The sequence below is a fragment of the Seriola dumerili genome, unplaced genomic scaffold, assembly GCF_002260705.1.
Source record: "Seriola dumerili isolate Sdu_G_001 unplaced genomic scaffold, Sdu_1.0 BDQW01000432.1, whole genome shotgun sequence".
In the NCBI taxonomy this organism is placed as follows: Eukaryota; Metazoa; Chordata; class Actinopteri; order Carangiformes; family Carangidae; genus Seriola; species Seriola dumerili.
Window position 1 is genome coordinate 5,912,185 of NW_019174687.1, and position 24,377 is coordinate 5,936,561.

At 39.0% G+C, this 24,377-nt stretch overlaps 1 protein-coding gene across 1 annotated transcript; it reads left to right on the forward strand.

The window, feature by feature from the left end:
- The first annotated feature begins 140 nt into the window (after nucleotides 1-140).
- LOC111233864 (integrin beta-1-like) lies at nucleotides 141-23,007 on the forward strand. Its single transcript, XM_022761766.1, has 16 exons — nucleotides 141-442; nucleotides 11,682-11,748; nucleotides 12,268-12,353; nucleotides 15,023-15,245; nucleotides 15,745-15,915; nucleotides 16,035-16,273; nucleotides 16,422-16,577; nucleotides 16,765-16,860; nucleotides 16,980-17,069; nucleotides 17,440-17,580; nucleotides 17,932-18,134; nucleotides 18,470-18,708; nucleotides 18,805-19,027; nucleotides 19,600-19,832; nucleotides 20,706-20,872; nucleotides 22,657-23,007. The coding sequence occupies exons 2-16, from the start codon at nucleotides 11,682-11,684 to the stop codon at nucleotides 22,720-22,722; spliced, it is 2,400 nt and encodes a 799-aa protein (XP_022617487.1). The 5' UTR covers nucleotides 141-442; the 3' UTR covers nucleotides 22,723-23,007.
- Nucleotides 23,008-24,377: the final 1,370 nt, after the last annotated feature.

The window sequence follows — 24,377 nt, forward strand, 5'->3', positions numbered from 1 at the left end:
GGTACGACTTTTTACCACATCTGAGGTGAAGGTGGGTTCACTCCTCCGCTGTGTGTTCGTTCCTTTCCCCTCGACGAACCGCGGCTCCTCCTGAATAGGCGGGGTTTAAATAAGAAAAGAGGTTTGTTGAACTGGGGCATTAAAAAAAAAGGACGACTCACCACCAGGAGAAGCATCTAACGTGTTCTGGTGAGCCCGGGACTCCTCGCTCCTTATCTATTTATTTTAACGTAACCCATATGAATGTTCATTCTTAATACGCTATTCCCACCCGTGTTTTAATCGGTTACATACTCGGCAGATCGGAACAAAGCGGACCCTCACAACCGTTTTAGCTAGTCTCCGTCATCGGTAACCGTTTTATTTCTTTAAAAGGGGACACTTTTGGGGGGGCAAATGTTACTCTAAATCATCGGAAACTACATTAAAACGTCAAAACAAGGTGAGTAATGTTGTTTTACCCTACAATTGTCACATTTAGTCGGTCTGCCTGTTTAAGACGACTGAAAACACAATGTAAACGACAAAAGGGGAGAAGCAAGGAATGCTTGTCTTCGGGGCCAAACTTTGGGTGTGGATTAACGATAACTAGCTAGCGGTCGAAAATACAGTTATATTCATTTCCTCAGAGTTCATACAGTACAGTTTTTCAACAGTATGTCATGTGAAATGTTGGTATATTTCAACCTGCAACTCAACTATGCCCTATCAATAAATCTTAATTTGGCTATTGTACAGAAAGTAGGCCATAGGAGAGCCGCTTTATATGACCAAAGAGGGCAGTGTAGGTGATTAAAGCATGTGAAGATAGTATGATTTATAAGTTCTGGATAACTATTAACAATATTTTTAATCATATTAGTCTCACTTTAAAGTCAGAAGTATCACATAAACCTTTACAGATCTAACTTAGTGTGTAAAACTTTAAACATTTCTTTAATCTTGCTCACAAAACCGAAGTCTCTGACAGCGTTTAGTTGTCCACTTTTGTATCATTTTCATATTTCTATAGAGATGCAACGATTAGTTGATTAACAGAAAATCAATCAGCGACTATTTGATAATGGATCATCATGTTAGTTGTTTTTTTCAAATCAAAAGTGCCAAACAGTTGCTGGTTCCAGCTTTGCAGATGTGAGGATTTGATGCTTGTCTTTGTCATACATGATATCTTTGAGTGTTGGACTGTTGGTCAGACAGACTAACCCTTACTTCAGAAGTCATATACCTCTGGGAAAAAATGAATAAAGAAGAAAACCAAACAACATCCCTTTTTGTAAACCAAAGTTACAAACATTTGGGTGAAGTGAAACTTGGAAAGCATACTCTGAAACAAACCACAGCTGGACCCTGCTACATTATGGACTGTATAAACTGTGGCTAAAGATACAGTAAGACCAAGAGTCTTTAAGCAAGCCAGATCGGTTAACAGCTCTAATTCAGGACTTTTGACTGTGCAGTAGTTGGACAAGATTGGTCTTGCCTGCCTTATTCACTTCCTGTAAAGGCACTGTTGCCTGAGGGGGTGTTTTTTTTCCTCCCCTGTGAATCTCAAGCAGAGGCTTGATTTTTTTTTGGACTGAGTTAAACTAGTAATCTATGTTGCCCAACTTCTTGCTGCAAGACCTTATTTAGTGACATGGGAATAAAATGTCTTGGGTTAATTACTGGCCTGGAAGGACTTAAAGATGGCATCGTAATGACATAGCAACAGTGCTTTATCGAGGTGTGAAAACACATATGTTTTTGATCTTGTGCACACAATATACACCAGGCCTGGTAGTTATAGACATGAGGGGAAGACATGTTTGTAGAGCAGAGCAGGCTCCCTGTAGATCACTGAGTCACTTCCCTTGGTTACATTGCTGTGATGTTTAAACACAGTGACCGGTGCTTGTCTGGGAGCTAGGAGTGTCTGGGACAGTTTCAAGGGTCATATAGCATTACTCAACACCAGGGCCTTACTCCAACATATCAGATATGAGTCATGGGTGACGGCTCATCCGGGGATGGCCGGGCGAAGCATGTGGGAGTGGGATATATTTGAGGCTATGTGATCATGGTTCAAACATTGTCCCTCTATCCCTTGTATGGAAGTCTTAGTCTGTGGTAAAATGTTAGAAGTCGCAGCAGAGAAAGGGGAAGCTTCAAACTGGTTGAGATGCTGAAAGAAAGCAGCATTATAGGCATTTGGGGGCTAAATTGCCAAATTGATATGGCAAACTTGTTTGTAAATAGTTGCTCATTTTCACATCCAGTAGTCATGGAGCAACATTTTCATTCATATGCAGTTGTGTCACTGGCCACCTGATGAATCTGTGTCCATTATTTACACTTTTGTTAGCTCTGCTTTGGGTGTCTACAAACTCCTGAGTGACATATAGCTCTTTAGCTGCTAAATGCTCCCCTATGTTCACCTGCTAGTCTCTAACTGTGTCCGTTTGCTGTTTGCTGATGTGAAAGTAATGGACAGTGGGTTTTTTAGAGCTGTGTCATTGAAAAAAGCTGCCTGCTGTAGCCAAGAACTATGCCATCAGAGCAGCGAGAGTAAACCGAAACTGTACAGTTATAGTCTGGACAGCTAAGCAATGAGCTGACTCTCTGTATAGTCAAGGATAGCTGCAGATTTAGGTGATAATTCTGTCAGTTCATCTTTATGAGCGACCCACATGTGAAATTGCCACTTTGTGCCACATATTGATATAAAAATATACTTTATAGCTATTTTAAAGACATATTTTTGCAGAAGTACAAAATGTTCCTGGTGCCAGGGCTAGAAAAGAGGCATACATTATAAACTAGAGCAATAACAATGAGGAAGAGACTAAAATCTATTGAAAATTTGTCATTTTGTCATTTGTCAAGCAATAATGTGAAGCCTAAAAACCTAATGTCTTTGGGCTTTGGACTGTTGGTTGGACAAAATACAGGATTTGAAGACATTGTGTTGGACTTTTTGAAATTGTGATCATGAGTAATTGTGACTTTTTAAAAACTTTTCTGATATTTTATAGACCAAATAATCAATGGCAGATTGATTGATATTGGAAGTAATTGTTAGTTGCAGCTAGAGCTGAAAGGATTAGTTGGTTAATGATTGACAGAAAATAATTTTTTGATAATTGAACAATCATTCAAAAAATCCCAAAAATGCCTCAGTTCCAGTTGTGAGGATTCACCACTTATCTTTAGGTTGTGGACAGCTGGTTGAACAATCAAGCCGTCTGATGACACCATCTTAGACTTTATGCAGATTGTTATGGGCGTTTTCGAGTATTTTCTGACATTTTATGGACTAAACAATGAATTGATTAACTGAGAAAACAGTTGTTGGCTAAATTTTTTTAAGTAATTCATGTTTCTGACCATCTTCTTTATCGGGCGTTTCAGCAGATTTTGAGAGCCAAAATAGTCATCATACTCAATCTACATCAAACTGACAGAATAAACTCAGGGTGAAGTCAGGGAGAAATGGAAAAAGCAGCCCATATTTCAGTGACGTAGTTTTTCAAAGACACAGTATGGAGCTAGTTAAGCTGGAATGCGTTATCTCATCTCTCTGAGGAAGGCTGCAGGATCGGGATCTCCTCCATATGACAGAAAAACCCCAAACAGGTCTTTCAGTTCATTCTGCAATGTAAAAATAGTACAGCTTACTAGATTTAACTCTTCAGTCTGTTACACCAGCTGAGTACATAACACATTAGAGAATTTGCATTAAAAAATATGCATAACAGTAGGAAAAGGAAACAAAGATTACAATAATCCTTTCTTTTTGTCAGTTGGTCGTCAAAAGTTCAAAATGTGAGCATCAGATTGAACACATTCCATTTTTCAAACACGTTTGTCTAAAAAACGTAGATAAAGAAACAGTCTTCACCTGTTAACTCTCATCTAGTCTGACAGGTCTCTAAGTTCAGTAACAAGCCTCATGGCAGATGTGAGCTGGATAAAGCAGGTATTCCTGTTTGTAGGTTGGGTTTCCTTCAAACATGCTGTGCTGGCAGTAGGAAGTGGGGTCTTCTTCCTGATCATTCAAAGGCCTGTTGGGAGAAAACTGTGCCTGGGTGTGGTTTAATTAATGAAATGGATTCAGAGTCATGCTGAGTTGTTTGGGGACTTAATGGACTGAGAGTGGACTGTGACTTCCAGCAGCAGGTGGGGGTCGGCTGGCCGACTGGGTGGCAAACAGAGCTGGGGGGGGGATGGGCACCTAACTCATTTTGTGGACTACCAGATGACCCACCCAGCATGAACAATGCTGACTTGTGTCAAGCACCACTTTTCACTTTTGCATGTCTCTCACAAAAGGTCTTGGCGTCATCGTGCAACATTCAGCATTTTGATTGTATGTGACACATCTGGGACACACAAAACTAACAAAATTGTGTATTGTTCATGTAGATGTTCAATATGTCAGTTGTCAGGTTTACAACACAAAATGTTGGAGAAAGAGAAAAATGCCAAATGACCTCAGCTACCTAGTTTAATATCTGTACTCCAGTTTCTCATTAATTATCTCCCTACATACGCACAGTGTCACTGTATAATTCAGTTTGCTACAGTTATTTAAAGAAAGCGAAGTGGCTATATCTAACAACACAGCATGTGATTAAAATGATGAGACAAATTCAAACAAAGCCCAATGAGAGATTAATAGTGGAAATACTGTAAGTAACACCAGCTGGAGTTGTGGTAGCTTTTGCAATCAGCTTGCATTGTTTACTTCCAGTTATGTCTGATGTGTGCACAAAGAGCTTTAGCATTGGCTGTTAGTTTTTATATGTGCATCCAGGAATGTAGTTAGGTGTTTTAACTGCTTGTTTACTGACTGGTGAGTTTTAATGTCCACTTCAACTAAAAATCAAGTACCAGACATTTTGAGATCATCAAAATGGTTTGGATACTGCTGTCATTTTTTGTCTACGTGTGTTCAGGGGAGCTGTGCATCAGCAAAACATGTTCTTCAGGAAACACTTTCTGTAGTTGCTCTTGTGTAGTGGACATTTGTCCGATATGAGCGAGGGTAGAGGTGTAGAAATGTCATATTTTAAAGATTATAGTATATTTTAGCATATTTTATGTATGTTTCATGTTTATCGTTGTACAGTTTTGTAAACAAACCTGACATGGTCTTCTGAAGTAAATTTTTGTGTGAGTACTTCACAGATACCATAAACTCAGCCATACTGAGAAACATTATTGCGCTTAGTTATTGAAATGTGGTCATCCACAGTCTAAACATGAACCCTGTTGAGGATTACTAAACATTCACAGATGTGCTCTGCTCCACCTTTAGACAACACCAGTCTTGTCTGTTTTAAAGGTGTATGAGCCACAGCAACAAGTCACAGATGGGTCGGGCAGAGCTTATAAATTTAATTTGCTCTAAATCAGATAATACACGTCTTTCACTGGAACGACACCCACATACGAACTACATATTCACATTCAGACCACCAGTTAATGACACCTTGTTCCTTCCCATTCCCAGCTTAGAACATTTCTGTGGAAGAATATATCTAACAGACATAAAAACCAAATAGACCTTATTGTGCCAAATTGTCAGTGAGTGGCCCCATCAAGAGGAACTCTCCTGCCTCAGACTTCGCACAGTGAGTTTCCCCTGTTAATAACAGCCGACAAGGCACTGCACCACCTTTTAGTGAACACAGGAAGGGGTAAACAAAGAAGTAGTGGTGACACATGTCTCCGTGGTCGGAGTCAAAGTCCTCATGTTCACCTCCTGTTTTAAGTCTGACTGAATCGGAACCTGACTTGGGAAAACCCCAGATCTCTGTAAGTGAAAGGATAATCCTTTTAACATGACTTTGAACACAGTGGGTCAAGAAAGACCATGTTTATGAGGATTTTTTCTTTTTGATGAACCCTAATCTACCTTAATGGATATAAGTGGAGCGAACAAATTATTAGCAACACCTACCAACACAACTTGTGCTGCTCTGATTTAACCATGAATCAGTTGTTGCTGATGTGCAGCATTGTCTACAATAGCCTGATACAACCAGAAATGTTAAAGGGATAGCTACCTCGTCATTAAAAAGTCTAATGGTTGACAAATTACCATCATCTCATGAGTAGTCATATCGTTGAACTCTTATTCGAAGTCATCATTTATACACATTATCAAGCAAAGCCGTCATAAAGGAGGGTTTTCTTAATGGCAATATAGCAGGATCTCAGTTTAAAATGGGCTGAAGAGTGTTACTGAAATTGCAGTTTGCCAGTTATATGGATACTAATGACTTAATCTCTCAAGCATCTATTCCATATTTTCCATCAGATGTTAGAATTGTGTCTCTCATTTACCACAGAAAAGTCACGGGAATGCCACAATAAAGTAGGCGGAGATGTCGCACAGGGAGTCGATTCTTTGTAGGACAGCTAGACGTGTGCACAGAGGAATGCTTTCTGTGAATTTACACGAGAGAGAGAGCACAACTGTGGTCCCTGAGGCGTACTTTCAGACTGCAGATTGAATCAAAACACCTCTGACCTGTCTGAAGCTGATGGCAGGCAGTGGAGTATAACAACGAGCACGATGGAGGATTGAGTTTCAGTCGGCTCTTCACAGCAGCTGTTGGAAGACATTCTTGGTAATATATTTGTCTGGGACCGTGCATGACTCCCACAGCTTGTGTTGAAAGCCTGGCTATTATTATTATTATTGGCTAGTATTAGTTTTTAGGAAGCAGGTACTGTTTGGCCATCCAAGCCACTCCACAGAAAAGCCTGGAAAAAGAAGACACAAGATTGAGTTGTTTGTTGCTGATGATTTTGACATGTTGTGAATCAGCTTTGACATACTCACAGTACTGCGGCCCACCAGGATTTGTCCCAGTATGCCTGGCGGCCAGTCCAACTTGAACAATGAAATACATGAATCTACAACGTAAGAGGATGGTGTCTCTGAGGCCAGAACACACTGCTTTGTATAAATATTTTAAGAGCCTGATGTTGCTAGAGTTTCAAGTTGTTATTGAAGTTTCTCTCATCAGTATTCATCACATTCATGTTCCATTTTCTGTTTGGAGTTGTTTTTTTGGCCCAACCATTCAGTGAAGTGAAGAATCTGAGTGGACGTGGCTTGAGCTGGTTTATGAACAGGAATCTGAACACACACACAGCAGCATTTGTAATATCTATTAATCTGAGGAACTATTATTTATCTGTCTATTGCCTCACCGATATATCAACTACATATTTCACATCTAGATTCAAATCATTAATCTGCGAAGGTTGGGAGTTTTAATTTGTGATACCACCTTTAGTTAGAAGAAAGACATCTGGTGTATTACCAGTGTCACAGTCACTCTTTGTGATTCTAACTGACAGTGTTTGCAAAAGTTTGCTTACTGCAGCTGTATACCTTAATATTTGGCTTTAACTCTCACTTAGCAACACCTTGCTTTGTGTTACAACAGTCACACATCCATATTTGAGAAATGCCTGGCAAACACCTCCATCTTAGTTACTGTATTGGAATAAGTGGAGCAGCTCTGGTTACTGTTAACAGAGGTTGAAATGTAAATGAAAAATTGTGACGTTAACATTCAGCACTGTGAACACAAAGCGTATGCCACCTCTTTCCTCTCCAGTCTGACCATACAAAGTCATGATTCGACACAGTTTACTCCTGTTATTCTAAATATTAGGCTCTCAGGTCTGTCATCGAGAATCCTCATAGGCCATAGTTTCTGCTTGACGATATTAGAGGTAGGTTCAAAAAGATGGATGAGTAGAGTAAGACCTGTAAAATGAAAAGTAAGCAAAGGGGGTAATGAGTTAAAAAAAAATTTCAACTTTTTTTCTTTTTTTTTTTTTTTTTTAACACTTTGGTCATCAGATCTGAATTGTATTAACATGCTCTTTCCCAGTTTTGTTGCTTTTTCAGACTCGGATTCAATATCTTCCCTCTAGTAATATTTAGATTGTGAGCCAGGAAGTGACATGGCTTCACATGTGTAGCCAGCTGATTTTATTCTCAACTGATATGTGGTGTGGATAAAGAACACAAACTATGTGCTTCATAGTTTCAATAAAAAACAGAACATTAATGAGATACAACTGGTAGATGTAGCTGTAAAGCTATTTAAATAATCAATAATGTTTTCAAACCAACATGCCATATTTACTTGTTCCATCTTGTCATTTGAGGATTTGATGCTTTTCTTTGTCTTGTATGATAGTAAACTGAATATTTTGTCTGACATTTTATAAACAAAATGATGAACATGGTACCTAGTAGTATTTTTGTGAATGTTCTTGTTGGAAAAAGTGTATGGAAGGAGTTGGAGCTACTTTAACACTAATTAAATTCTGAGCCTACAGGCAGATGAGGAAATATCAGTGCTTCCCCTGCCTTCGCCCCAAAGCAATGCACTAAATATATTCAGAAACTGCTTGGATAATCAACATGTGATTAGCATTATTTGAAGTTCCTCTTTAGCTCATTGTGAAAGATGTCGAGCAAAATCTTTTACTTTTTGTAAAAGGTAATATAGTAATTCCTTGTCCAATGCATGAAAGAGAGAATTGGTTAGAAATGCTACAGTAGTAATTCACCACATACCAGTTGGGCCTTCCTTTATGATGCTTCACAGTTATAAGGAGCAGTTTTACCACAGTCTGTTATGGATTAGGTGTCTTCTCTCTGTCTACTTGAGGCTCCTCTCAGCTCTTATCAGCTGTGACCTTCACGCCCGCCATTTCTTTTGAACCAGTGATGTCCTCTCCAGCGGTCAGTCTCTCATTCAGATATGACTGTTCAGCTGCTGTTTTGAAGTTTTGAAGGTGGCAGTGACATTTCAATCAAGCTAGACTCATCATTCAATTAACAAAAGATATGAATTCAGTTAAAAGACATTATCCCCTATTTAGTCTTTTTAATCATGTACCAGTAACTTGTACCATTTAACAAAGTGACTGATATAGATATAAAAAAAAACAGGTTAAGAAAGGTTTTTAAGTTTTAAGATAGTCGAGGTGTAAATTAATGCAACAAACAAGCCTGTTTTCAAAATTAACATGCACCAGGATCATAACCAGAAATGCCAATGCCTCCGCCTGGCATTTCAAGGCGGGACACAGGCATTGAAGACCCCAAATGCCTCCCAATCTGTCAGCTCTTTGCAATTTGCAGCCCTGTGCACGACAAGCCCCAGAGCAGTAAACAAAGCTGCTCTTCAGGAATGTTGGGGAGGAGCCTTAATAGTGTAGAAAGTCTTTAAAGTTGGTGTTGGTTTGAATTTTCTCACTTATCTTGCTGGGTATGTTGCGTGTTGAATGTTTTGTCCATCTTGGCAACCAGTTCTCATTTGTGTCTGGTTAGGATTAGTGTGTATGTTAAAAGGGCTATTGATGAACAGAAATATTACTGAAAATAATTTGTGTCTTGCCAGACGTTAGAGGCCCCATAACAAGGGAAACAAAAATCACATTGTGCTCTGCTGTTTTTGTTAGATGTCAGACTCTGTCCCCCATTATTCTCCAAGTCGTCAACAATTTTGTCTGACAATCATCATGTTTATCTGTCCCCCTTCCCCACAGTACTATGATAACTATCACTTAAGTACTGAGAGGAAACTTGCAGTTAGGTTTGTCTTTAGGCCTCATTTCACAGGATATGGTTGTTTTGATGCCTGTACTCTGTGACCCACACTGCACTGCAGCAAACATATTGCAATTTTTCACTGAGCATCCACTGAAGAAAAACAGTCACTGGTTTTACCTCTACAACACTCATAGTTAACTGTGAAAATATCCTTTTCTTGTGTAGCATGAATATAAATGTCCCTTTTATCAACAGAAACTTTCACAAGTTTGTGAATTAGCTTAATATCTATCAAGGATAGACTATTTAGGGACACAGGTGTTGATTCAGCTACTGTCAACATTGCCTGATTTCCTATGTGTATGGTACCCGGGGCCCATACACAAAGTTGGTCTGAGTTTCTAAGTTTGAGGATAGGCAGACAGTACAGGCAGTGTGTAACTGGGGTTTAAGGGAGTTTCAGGAGGAGGTATGAAACAGCCTGACCAAATATGGGAACAAACACATTCACGTGAACACACCTACCGCACCTCTTGTCTGTTGTGTCTGATATGGAGTTGTGACCTTAGCTGGAGGCTTTTTTCTGCAGAAAACTTGTTAAGTATAAGTTCTGACTCACCACCAAGAGTATTTTCAAGTTGCTGTCACGCTAACAATCTTTATCCACTTTGGAGGTTTGTGTCTTTCCTTATTTTTATTTTTTGTGTTCAGTGTGGTAAAGAGGCATCAATGCTCAATGAACCACAGTTATTTCTTCCTAGTTTATATTCTTTAATGTGGCAGCCTAAATGAGAAATTAAAGCTGTTGCTGCTGCTCTGTTATAGTCACTACATGTCTGCTGTTAGACTCATTATGAGTAACACTGGTGAAGACCAAACATCTCAAGTGTAAATGTGACTGTTCTCTCCTTTACGCAACATTTTTTAGTAAATCTGTTCAAGCCTGTCATCCCCCGTCTCTTTCTCGTCGACTCTTAGCTGATAAGACCTGTTGAGATAACGAGCCACTTTTTACATAAGCAGGAAACAGCACGACAGCTACCAAGCTGCAGTGAAGTATGTAGTAAGTATGGAGGGTCGTGGGAGTGTGGATGAACTGGCAGCTGACGCCAGCTGAGTGTGGGGACATCATTCCTCCACATTTGGAAGAGGCAAAATGAGTAACTCTCCTCCCCACTGATGCCTATTGGTAGCTGACGTAATTCACCGCAACCTGAAGTCTGCTTTTATTGAAAACATTTTCAAGGGGGAATTGTTGTGTTAATGGTATACTTGGTAATAGTAGGTTTCTCAAAGTGTTTAATAACTTAATGTTGGCCAACTTAAAATGTGCATAGTGCAGATGTATTACATAGAAAAATTAAAATAGTGGGTCTCAACCTGGTATAAAAAGATGGTTTTACAGTAAGCAGTGTTTTTCATACAGAAGCTCTACTTTGGCAGTCCACCCAGGTTGATAAAATCACTCAGTTTCAACTTTTCAAATGAACTAATTTTTGGACACACACCTATCTGAGTTTTGTGTGCAGCAGCAGCTGAGTGAAGACTAGAGGCTTCTCTGTGTTTAGCCGTCTAGTTATCCTCTGACGATAGCCTGTATGTGAGGCGTTTAGGGAAAATCTGTAATTTGTAGCTATAGAAAATAACCAGGGTTACACCCTCCCCTCTCTAAACTGCATGAGTCTCTGCATGTACATCCTCCACAGGCCGCACCACCCACCACCACAAGTAAAATCTCCTTCTGTGGGAAACACTGCAGTTAGTGTGATAGAAGGTGCAAAAAAAAGCCTCAACCTTTTCCTGTGTTTGCACACATGGTGATTATGTGATCACGCTTTGAAATACTGTGTCACTATGAAACACTTTGGTTATGTTAGCTTTCTTGACTATACTACACATTCCTTTTACGTCTGCATAAAAAATGTACAGGTTCTCTCTTGTGTGTAGGTTCTCTTAGAAGAAAACACTGCCATGTTAGACGATCTGTGCATTCTCTCTACTGAACACATGTATGCACCTTTCAGGCTTCAAATGTAGATCTGTTTGTTTCATCCAGCACTGAGTTTTTTTTTTTTTTTTTTTTTTTTTTTTTTTTTTCTTGTTACAGATGGATCTGCGGCTACTGTTAATAGCATCATTATCAGCGGTCCTTGGTGGCAGCTGGGCACAGCCAGGTAAGAACACAGATAAATTGTAAATTTGTTTCGATTTTTTTTCTGTCTTTCTTATCTTAACTGTTAAATATTAGCTAATTCATAGTGTAGCATCCGTTAATGGTCACACTAGTGCAACACAGTTACCATGGTATTCAGTGTTAAACTTTGGACGTCTCTTGATTTGACATGTTTTGATCTGTCCATTGACTTTCTCTGTGGATTAGAGAAATTTATGTTTTAGACAAGTGTCTGGTTTTAAGTGCACAATGCAGTACAGTGATAGAATGAACTAAAACTTCCTTGCTTTCTTCCATTTTTTTACTTGCCAAATGTTGTATTTCTTCAGAGTTTTATGGCTCTGTGGGTGAAGTCATTTGTTGGTGAACTGCCTCGAGCTTTTCTCAGCATGACTCAGTTTTCTTAAATGGGAAGAGGTTGTGTGTTGCAGCCAAAAACTGAAGCTGGTTTGAGTTAGTGAACTAATGGAAACTCTGTTTTGTCATCTTGGCTTAAAGGAACTTGTGTTGTCTCTTTCAGAGGGGAGCATATGCATCAAAGCAAACGCACAGTCATGTGGGGAATGCATTCAGGTCGCCGAGACATGTGGATGGTGCTCAGATGAGGTGAGTTGAATCAGTAAAGCTGCCACTAAACAATTTTATCATGTGAATGAAACCTTATCTAGAAGATCTTAAACTGTGGGTGCAGTACTGTCAAGAGTTTCCTACGTGGTCTGTGTGACAGTGTTGCCAAATGCACACAGCTGGTTGTCAATATATTATTCATAAAACGCTACAATCTTTAATGAATCTAAAGAATCATATTTAATAATGTCATCTTTGACAGTCAAAACAAATCTGTGTAGAAGAGACTACTGTTTGATCTATTTAAAACAAACATAATCCAGAGATACTTTTTAGGTTTAGGTAACAAATGGGTTTTTATTGATAATATTAAAAAGGAGGTAAGGTTCAGAAAGTAAGAAAATTTTTCCTTGTTTCCTCAAATTATTTTCTGTACTGTATGCACACGAAAATAAATATACATATACAGAAACCAAACCTTACTCAATAAGTATGTACACAAATGCAGAGTAGCATTAGAGAGTTAAGAGATTAAAGAGACTTGTTCTCTCTTTCTGTTCGACCAAAGACAAGTAACCACAACCACTCCATTAATTGTAAACATGAGTTCTGCTGATGCTTGTCTCACAGTGGAAACTTTGGCTGAATGATCCTGTTTAATTAGATGTTTTCTGGACCCAAGACAAATATACATGCTGTGGCAGCAGCACACGACTGAATGAACAGACCGTAGTAGAGGAAAATACTGACTTAGAACAGCATGAACATGAGGTGAAAATTAAGTTTGTTCACTTCTTCACAGCTGGGATATATCTATAGCCTACAGGACAAATTGATGACACATGCTATAGAATTTTATATAATGCTGTGTATCAAATATTTGAAATTTGAAATTCTACATGAAATTAATTGCATTGTGGGGAACACCATGTTTTCTTTCTGCAGGAACATGAGGTTAATGTAAATCAGTGGAACAAGGCAGTAAATTGGAGTCATTCATACTGTGATATGAGAGCATGGAAACCCTGCTCTATTATTATAACAGGAAAAAATCAGTGTGAGAAACGAAAAAGTCACCTGGAAACAAAGCTTTGTAATCCAGTGGTTTACTGCAGTTGTGTAGATGCAAGTTGACACACAGTGTGGCTGAGGAGCTCACATGGCACCATGTGAAATTTAGTCAATGGTCATTAACTCATAATAACAGGCCTGTTTTGTTCAAATTAGTCTTTTTTTTCTGAATTTTAAAGCTGTCTTTTAGTAAAGTTAAACAGATATCTGAGGGTATTTAACTCTATTGTTCATAAGTGAAATGTGCAGTGAATTCTTCAACCTGTTTTGCTGTCATATCTACATCGCTAATGGTTTATGGTTTACCTCCAGTAGTCATCCCCAAAATATCACCTCAATGTATAATTATAGACTGTATCAATTAACTTATTTGTCCAAAATAGCGAGATTTGGCCTTGTGAATCAGCACACTCTAAAACTATTCACCAAGGTCAGTCTCATGGTGAATAATTAAAAACCTCTCCCAGGGTTGTGGGTTTTTGTTGATTTGTTATGTCAGGACAGAGCTGCTGTTAAATCTTGTCTGCAGAATGCTGACTCATATCTACCCCCAGTCATGAAACATGACTGCAAGTATCAGTACAGTTGTGTTGTTTTTTTTACTAGGAAAGTGCAGTACATTAGTTTTATCTGAGAGGGCACTTGATGAGCAGCCTTAACTCACACTAAACTGACTAAACTGTAAATCTCCCTCCTTGCGTCACCTCCTCTTATGTACAGTATTTTCATAAAAAATGTGTCTCCCATTTCTGTGGTTTTTAAACTTTTGCATAAACCTTGTCTGATGTGTATGGTGAGATACAGGGGAGAAAAAAAGGGCCCACTGTGGGTCATGTGGTTTTGAAATAATTAGGTCAAAACATTATTTTTGTTTTGACTGAGTTCATTGTCTCAAGTTCTCCTCCACTATGCCTTGTGGCATATCATGTGCATCCAATCTATATTCTTAGCCAGGCCTCAGAGTCATCTGTTTCTATTTGTCTCCTGCTTCGTATGAACAATGTCCTAAAAAAATAGAGTTTAAGGCAGTTTGTGTAAAATAGATTGATTTGCAGAGGCCTCATTGGTTGAAAAAGTACTGACTTTATCTTAGATACTCTGCCATCTGAAAGAATCCTGAAAATTGTATCTGCAGTATTCATACCCTAGAGATCAGTGATTTTCTTAGGTAAGCTGAAGCACAACTTTTGGCATCACAATGTTCTTCCAACAAAATCTTAACTGAATGAGGCTGTGAACCTATAAAGTGACATCAATATTTTATGTAAAGTCCTGTTGTAATGTGTTTGTCAGTATGTATTGCGTTAGTGTGTTACTAACTTGTCAACATGTTTTGTCATGTTAATCACACAGAGACAAATTCCTGTACATTTACAGGACCTTTCCAGATGTTTCTGCACATAAATCGTGAAAAGAAATTTAGAAATTTTTATCAGTTGGTGAAGACATTCAAGTTAAAAATGTCTTTTGATACTTAAAAGAACATGACACAGATTAGATCCCTGCAACAGCAAGGTTTCCATCTCACAACAAAACTTAAGCTGGAGGAGCAATATTTAATAAAATTTAATTTACATATTAGTACAAATTTCACTTAAAATGATCCTCATAACAACCTCTTCTTTGCTAATTTGCAGAATTTCCTCACTGTGGGTGAATCCAAGTCAGCCCGCTGTGATGATCTGGAGTCCCTGAAGAATAGAAATTGTGACGTGACCAAAATTGAGAACCCACGTGGAAGCATTACCACTAACAAGAACAAGCCTGTCACCAACCGCAAGAAGGACATGGCTGAGAAGCTGAAGCCTGAGCAGATCACCCAGATCCAGCCCCAGAAACTCACACTGACACTTAGATCTGGTAAATAAAAATAGCCAAATCTTCTAATGCTTTGCCAGAGCTGGAGAAGAGTCTGGCTGAAACTGCTGTTTTATTGAGTATATATTTTTGTAGTTAACCAGAATCAGGGCAAAGCAGTCTAAGAAGTCGGCCTTCCATCAGCTCCAGAGCAAAATTGGAAGTCATTATCTCTGTGTGAAATGTTCTTTGAAAAAGACTAGATTAATACAGCCAGTTTTATCAATGCTGTATGTATACAAGTCCATATAATTAGTCTTGACACTCATTACAGATAAAAAGCAAGATTTCTTATTGTAACAGAAGGCTTTAAAAATTCCTTCATACCTGCTCCTTCAAAATTATTAATTACCAGTGACTCGTTCTGTTGTCCATGTCAGACTGGGCTGGTGTAGCAGTAACTGTGAACAGTGAGGCACAAGTGCAGGTTTTAGAGTAGTACTTTAGCTGTGGTCACATTGCATAATCTTGCATTAAATTTTGTCATTTTTTTGTCTTTAAGGTGAGCCCCAGACTTTCGAGCTGAAGTTCAAGCGTGCTGAGGACTACCCCATCGACTTGTATTACCTTATGGACCTCTCCTTCTCAATGAAAGACGATTTGGAAAACGTCAAGAACCTTGGCACTGACCTCATGAGGGAAATGCAGGAGATCACCTCAGACTTCAGAATTGGTTAGGAAAACTTTCACTCCCAATAAAGGAATAATAAACAACAGAAAAGCTGTGGTGTTAGAAATACTTTGTAAAATCCTGAGTAAAATACATTCTCCTTTTTCTCCCCCACCCTTCAGGTTTCGGCTCCTTTGTGGAGAAAACTGTCATGCCTTACATCAGCACCACACCAGCCAGGCTCATCAACCCCTGCACAGGGAACCAGAACTGTACCAGCCCCTTCAGCTATAAGAACGTCCTGAAGCTGACAGAAAACGGAGATGAGTTTAATCGGCTGGTCAGTCAGCAGCAGATCTCAGGAAACCTTGACTCTCCAGAGGGGGGCTTCGATGCCATCATGCAGGTGGCGGTCTGTGAGGTGAGAAGGGGCAAGATGCAATAGTGTGTTTTTAGTGGTTGCTTCTCCTGTCAGCAATCAGTAGAGGCTTATTTTACCTTTGCCCTGTATCTAGACAAATACTAAAAAAAATACTAATGAGGAACTCTGTTTGTCCCAACCTTCCCAGGAACATATCGGCTGGAGGAATGTGACTCGTCTGCTGGTGTTTTCCACCGATGCTGGTTTCCACTTTGCTGGAGACGGCAAACTGGGTGGCATTGTCCTGCCCAACGATGGGAAGTGTCATCTGGAGAACAACATGTACACTATGAGCCACTACTATGTATGTAGCTTATCATTTATTTAATACGCATAATGTATCCAGTAAGAGTTGAAAGAGCATGTGAGATAAGCATGATCCTCTTACTAATGGTCTCAATTTTATATTGATGTTAAGAGCTGTCTCTAGCCAGACCTACTCTTTACCACACAGTTCTTCTGTTATTAATATAAATGCGTGTGTGTTTCAGGACTACCCCTCCATCGCCCATTTGGTCCAGAAACTGAGTGACCACAACATCCAGACCATCTTTGCCGTCACTGAGGAATTCCAGCCTGTTTACAAGGTAAACTTAGTTCTCTGTACATTGTACTTGTAAAAGGAGTTTTTATTTAATTTGTGTCATATAATTCAAAAGTAATGCGCACATTTAAAATGTCTTCTTTGTATTGTTACTGTTTACAGGAGTTGAAAAATCTTATTCCTAAGTCAGCTGTTGGCACGCTGTCCTCCAACTCCAGCAATGTGATCAAACTTATTATTGATGCCTACAATGTGAGTCAAACTGCAAAGTCTTCACATGATGTCTGACTGATTTAGTTTATATTAATACTTATTTTTGCACACACATTTTTTTGACTTGATGCTGTGGAAAACTGCCCTTCCTCCCTTTCCCTGGCTAAATAAAGATGACATTGAAACTCCACTAGAGGTCCCGTACTTGCAAGTTTTGTGCAAAGACTAATCATTTTTCAGTGAAAATGAAAAGTTGAAGGCAGTTTCACAATCCCCTCCTGACTTACACACATAATACTTGCACACATTCAGGTTATATGAATGCTGTCCATCTAAACAAATCAGTCAAAGATGACAGTATTGAGTATTTAATCTTTTTCAATCTTTCTTCCTCTTTTCTTTTGAACAGTCTTTGTCATCTGAGGTCATTCTGGAAAACGGCAGGCTACCAGAGGGAGTTTCCATCACCTACAAGTCCATCTGTAAGAACGGCGTCGAGGGAACAGGAGAGAACGGCAGGAAGTGCTCCAACATCTCCATTGGAGACGAGGTAGATATAATCCTTTTTTTGCAATTTGTGTACACAGGGGAAAATGGACAAAAATAGATTCTTAAGCATCTCAGCTCATGTGTAATCCACGTAGCACAGGGGAAAAGTATTATTTCTGGGATGTGAAGTTGATAAATGACTATGTCCTACTGGTTGAGGGAACTTGCTGTTCCAAACTGAGAGAAAAAAGGATCAAAAAACAGTTTTAAAAAGTTACTTCAAAATAAACAAGAAAAGAGAAACACTTCACAAGCTAATAATCTGAGTTATGTCTGGAAAATGGAACTATTAGCTTCAAAGTATCCTCCTCATTAGGTTTAATGACCCTATAAACTCCCCTCTGGTTTCTAGGTCTCTTTCAAAATTTCCATTGAATCCCAGAAGTGTCCATCACATGGCAAATCTGAGGTCATTAAGATTAAACCGCTGGGCTTCACTGAGGAGGTGGAGATAGTTCTGAACTTCATCTGCGACTGTCAGTGCGCAGCAGAAGGCCAACCCAACAGTGACAAGTGCCATGAGGGCAATGGGACCTTCGAGTGTGGAGCCTGCAAGTAAGTATCAAGCCAGGAAGATTTACTAGATCAGTTCCGCTGAACCATGTGCAATGAAACCTCAAGGAAGTGTGAGCTTTCAGTTTCCAGCTACAGCTGTAAATCTTTAAAAAGGTGCACTTCTGTGGTACATGGTTCAATAAAGGAGGGAGAAGGGCCTGTTTTTGCTTTCTCCACCCAGATAATCACAGCCGTTGGTTCAGAGTAGTGTTTTTCACTTGATGTACATTTTCTCAAACATTTAGTAATCTATTTATTAATTCTCTGCTTGTTATGTTCTATTGTGAGAACATGTGTTATTACTGAAATGTTTAACCTCTCATCTTCTGCCTCAGGTGTAATGATGGACGTATTGGGCGTCTTTGTGAGTGCAGCAAAGACGAAGTCCGGACAGAGGACCTGGATGCCAACTGCAGAAAAGACAATGGTACAGATATCTGCAGCAACAACGGCGACTGTGTCTGTGGCACCTGCGAATGCAAGAAGAGGGAAAATCCAGCAGAGGTCTACAGTGGAAAGTACTGTGAGTGTGACAACTTCAACTGTGACCGCTCCAACAACAAGCTCTGCGGAGGTGAGGACTGTGTATATATATAATGACATTTCAAACACTGACATGGTTTTATTGAAAGCCCTGCGGTAACCTCTGCCATTGCCTGTTCTTCACCAGGACATGGGCGTTGCGAATGCAGGAAGTGCATCTGTGATGCCAACTACACCGGCAGTGCCTGCGACTGCTCGCTGGAGACCTCCACCTGCCTCGCCAAGAACGGGCAGATCTGTAACGGTCGTGGTACCTGTGAATGTGGAATCTGCAAATGCACCAACCCCAAATTCCAGGGTCCAACCTGCGAGATCTGTCCCACCTGCCCCGGTGTCTGCGCTGAGCACAAGTGAGTCTGAGGCTATATAATAATGAATGTATCAATGTATCAATGTAGGTGGGGGTTTTGGGTTTGAGCCCCAAACTTGTCTCTGTTTGCATCTCCTTCTCTACTGTTTTTATGTGTATGTTTCTTCTCGGCCATGCCATAGCTGCCTTTGAGGGCATGTTCTATAATCATCAATTAACAAACATATATATTATATTAGACTCAAAATGTTTCAATTTGATTACTGTTAGGCCAGCAAATAAAAGAATAAATGAAGTATTCATTATTCATGCACCACATTGACATTATTCCTGGGTGTCTTACTTCTTTGAAGTGGCATATAGACATTAATTTTGGGACATAAGATAATTTAGTTCTACAGTATATGAAAAATGATTGAACAGTTGTTGAGACTTTATACTTTTGGTATTATCATCTGAGTATTTCCAAAACTTTGGCAATAGTTCTGTCTTAGTAACCTTGGTAACTATTCACCACTCATTGGTCACAATGTGAGTTGGTTCCTCTTAGACTTCACTTAATAGATGTTACACCATGGAGAGTTAATCAACCCTGTGTCTATGTTTCTGCAGAGATTGCGTGCAGTGCCGAGCATTTGATGCTGGAGAGAAGAAGGATACATGTGAGCAGGAATGCAGCTACTTTGAGCTCATCAAGGTGAAGGATCGCGACAAGCTGCCCCAGCCCACAGACCAGAGTTTCCCTCTGACTCACTGCAAAGAGCGAGATGCCAACGATTGCTGGTTCTACTACACCTATGCCATCAGGAACGATACCAAGGAGGTCTACGTGGTGGAGAACTTGGGTAAGATTACATCTCTAAATATAGTAAAATTGAAAACCTGACTGTATATGATGCTGTTTGTATGATTGCATCATTATTTTACAAGGTACATTGTGGAAATTTTGACAACTAGAAGCTCTAAGGAGCATTTTTTTTTTTTTTTAATTAATCCTTTTGTTTATGTCTCGTACACAATACACAGTCCTGCATGTGACAATCACATGCCAAGAAACACATAAATATACTGTACCTGTTAAAGGCAAAGAAGAGGAGTGCAAGCAAGTAGTCATGGCTGTAAAACATGCAGTTTTCAAATTTAAAAAAAACACAGCTATGAAAATGTTTTATGAGGAAGGAAGTGCATTCAAAGCAGCTTGTTCAGCCTCAGTACATGTTCATGTTGGTACAGCTAAATGTGAACAGAGCTTTGTGTCTTTACAAGTAAACTCCGAGTGATACCATTGTAAATTTACTTTAGATTCCTCACCTTTGAATACATGAATGTTAGTAGCAGTAGTAGTGGTAGTTATAACGGTGATAGTATGATGGGCAGATATTTTGTTGCTCTCTCACTTTTACAGTTAATACCTGAATTACTTCAAGGTTACAGTCTGTATTAAATATTTGACGCATTCACAGGTTTGTTCCCCTTCATCACAAATTTTGTTTTGAGATGTAAAACCAACAGACTATCATGGCTTGCACATGTTCGCTCTGCATCATGGAAAGAGTAGGCTTTTCTTATATTTGCAAACAACCAAAAATAAACTGAATCATTTGTCTAGGATGCAAATTTTCTATATTGAAACTGTTGGTTCACCAGTCTTTTAAGATATTTTTTCTTCTCATCAGCAGTGGATTTTATTCGGTGTCTGTGCGTTTTCTGTGTTTCAGAGTGCCCAGCAGGACCTGACATCATCCCCATCGTGGCAGGTGTGGTTGCAGGCATTGTGCTGATCGGCCTCGCCCTGCTGCTCATCTGGAAACTACTCATGATCATCCATGACCGCCGAGAGTTTGCCAAATTTGAAAAGGAGAAGATGAACGCCAAGTGGGACACGGTAAGTCAGTCACACCAGAGCACCTGGAGCAATAACTGATCAGACCTTTTCCTAGTGCACAGGTTTCATTTTTTTCCACAGTTCAAATACATTTTACCTGAAGACTCCAAGCTGTGTTGTTTCAGCTGCTGCACAGCTGCACCAAGATTATATATGTTTACTCAGGGATATAATGATCTGACTGTCCCTAACTTTTAAAAGGATTGAGGTATAATCATTTTTAGCCTTTCCAGGTCTCAAACTGTATTCTTTATGGATGTGAAGTAGGGACACATCCATAAGGTGTGGAACAGAACAGAGAGAATCTGTAGCTCTGTGGCCCTCACTGTCCTTGATCAACCTGAGTTCCATGATGTTATGTTTAGTCTTTATTCGCTGAGGGAGCGGCCTTCCCCTCAGCTGACAGTGCTGCCTCTTGCTGTCCACATGGTACAACTGCACAACCATAAAAGGCAATGAAGCTGAGAAAGAGGAGGGCTGAGGGGTGACCACTGGTGGAAAACTACACTGTTGCTCACTCCTATTTGTTAGTCACAGGAGCACAGGAGCAGGCTTAGTTTGGGAAGCAGACATTCATCACAGGCAGCGTTAGTGGGAATTACTTGTAAACATAATTAGTTACCATATTATTGTAGTAGACATTGGCAGATAGCTCACAGTTACTCTCTTGTAAAAAGTGACTTGTTAGATTCCTTTCTATTCCATCTTAATAAACATGTAGTAATATAGTTTGTGCTGTTAAGGATCTTTTCAGTGTCTGTCATTTTATTTTTTTAGGCAACCTGATCGTATTTATATCAATTACACTTGGAATGTTTTTTTATTCCCAGTTCGTACCAGAGGGACACTGGGTTTTTTGCTGTTATGTATTTTTGCCAACAGTTAGAAAGATATTTCAGTAAAATAAAAACATCAGACTGAAATGTAACAAATCACAGTTTACAGGAAATACATAAAAATACTACTTAAAACAGAAAAGAAATCATAATTCTTAGTATATATCATTATTAGCATGTTTGAGATGGAAAAAAAGAAATGGTGACCATAACAACAAGAGATATTACATACCTGTTAAATTTCTTCCTAATCTTTCCTGCTGTGCTGAACATCTCTGTCAGACGTTTATGCCTGTCCTTTCCACTGTTCCTGTTCATTTCTTTTTCTTCTGTTTTTCCCTTTCATCTTCCCACTTTCTTTCTCCATGTTAGCAAGGGAACCCCATTTACAAGAGTCCTATTAACCAGTTCCAGAATCCCAGCTATGGGAATACAGCCGCTGCTCTTTAGGTCCAAGTTTGTATCACCAGATGGCTTTGTGCTCTTGCATGAAATTTCTCTGCGCACTTTTACACCTTGATTGCCTTTATTGAGGGAAATGAAAGGTTTGGTGATTGCATGTTGTGAAATTAGCATGATTAACCAGAGGTGCCTCATTATATTGAAGTGGATTGTTGTTAATACTTTTAAGTCAATTTACAAGGAGGAAAAGTATTAATATGAACAAACAAAATAATTGAATTCATAAATTATTGTTCAGCTCATCTAACATGTTTGTCCAAAATGTTGCTGCAAAAGATGAACTGTGTGGCCACATGCTCATTGCTGGAGTTTCTTGTTTTTTTTTTTTTCCTACTGTACAACCTAATCTGAAACTGTTTAGTTTACTGATATTGAAATTTTGACACCACCAATCTGACCTACATGAAAGTTTGAGTGCTGTGATTTGTTAATCTGATTACTCACAACCGTTTAACTCACTCTCGTTGTTTTTTCTCTCTTTCTCAGGGTGAGAATCCAATTTACAAAAGTGCCGTAACAACTGTCGTCAATCCAAAGTACGAGGGCAAATGATGGAGCTGTGCCCTCATTGTGACAACACTGTATGGAAGAGAAAATGGGCCGGGGTGAAGGGAGGGGCGGGTTTTCTAATGCTCTCACTGTTTGTTTGTTTGTTGTTGTTGTAGTCACCAAAAGATAGCAATGCATTTCGCCACTATTTCAGTTTGTTTTACTAACTTGGTTTATTTTCTATGCATCGTCTGAAATGTGTACAGTCTGTGTAAATGTGGGGTTTTTATATTTTATTTTATGCCTCTGCAGAACTTGAGAGAATGTTTTTTGAACAGTTTTTTTTTTTTTTTTGTCCCGCCACAGGACTGGCAAGGTAACAGAAAGCCTAACTGTTTTTTTCATAAAACCATCAAGCTATCAGTGTTTCGTTGAGGGTTTAATTGGATGTTGATAATGGGCAACAAATGGAAGCGTTCCTTTCCAAACTACTATGTATACAATGTGGAGTGCGCTGCAATCTTGTCAGTCAGTGATTCAAAACTGCAGGTGGGCAAAGGTCTTGAGATTGATCAGCCGATTGATTTGAGCAAAGCTTTTATTGTGTCTGTAAGCGTTTTGACTGAGTAGATATCACTTCTTTTTAAATGTCTCTTTGGATTGAACTTTTCATATGTAGCGCCAGTTGGCCATGTATGGCAATGAATTGTGTACAGTATATTTTGGGTTCTGTGTAAAGCCATATATGTATTCACAGAACAGGGTTGAAGGCGTTAGTATTTTTTTGCCAAGTGACTTAATCCATCTGAACAATCAATTGAAATGTATGTTTATCTACAAAAGATATTTTCTTGGGCTGCCTTTCTAGGTGAAAGGACATCAGTGTACAGTAGTATTACTGTTTGGCTCCAGGTTTTACTTGCTTAATTTAAAAGCCAACTCAGGTCCTTAAATCTTCACAGCAATGCCAAATACGCAAATCTGCCTTATTTGCTAACTAAATTTCCTTATATTGAAATGCCTTGTTTTATTTGTAGAATTTGAACTGGAAGAAGGGTCCCAGTTTTTTTTTTACATCAGTAATTCCAACCAACTATTTGGTGGTGCCTCGATCAAACGTTTTTTATTGAACAGAAATAGGAGTGGATATAATGTCATTCAGTTCTAAAGATCAATTGACAGGAAATGGCCTTTAGATTTCAAGAATTTTTAGTTTTTGTAAAGAAAAAAAAAAGGTTACACCTGTCACCGTTGTTTTTAAGTGCCTTTTTTCAATTTCAATAACACGTTCACATTTGCAATTCTGTATTTCTGAAATTATTTATTGAATAAACAATCAAAACAATTTACCCCCATATTGTTAGGATACTATTGTGTGATTTACTATGTCGTGGATTTGTTATTAACTTATTGGTGTGTTTAGTGTGTACCAGGAGGTCTGTTATTGCTGTGCATGAACCTGATGGAAAAACTCTGAATTGACCAAATGATCTGCTCTTGTGCCTCAACAAAACTCAGGACAGAAGACAAAGCAGGTAATTGATCGATGACTTATAGATAATCCTGACAAATGGAAGCAGTGGAAACTGTGAGCTTGTTGAAATGAGTCGACCAGATGAATTATCAGAAGAGTTTTCATTTTTTCTGCTCAAATCCATTTTTAAAATTCCTAGTAATTGAATTGTGTTGTTTGCAAGTGCCATGATGTAGAAAGTTTT

Coding starts and splice junctions, on each gene's coding strand:
- LOC111233864 (XM_022761766.1), top strand. CDS start 11,682: ATGGATCTGCGGCTACTGTTAATAGCATCATTATCAGCGGTCCTTGGT. Junction 11,749..12,267: donor TGGCAGCTGGGCACAGCCAG/GTAAGAACACAG, acceptor TGTCTCTTTCAG/AGGGGAGCATATGCATCAAA. Junction 16,578..16,764: donor ACACTATGAGCCACTACTAT/GTATGTAGCTTA, acceptor TGTGTGTTTCAG/GACTACCCCTCCATCGCCCA.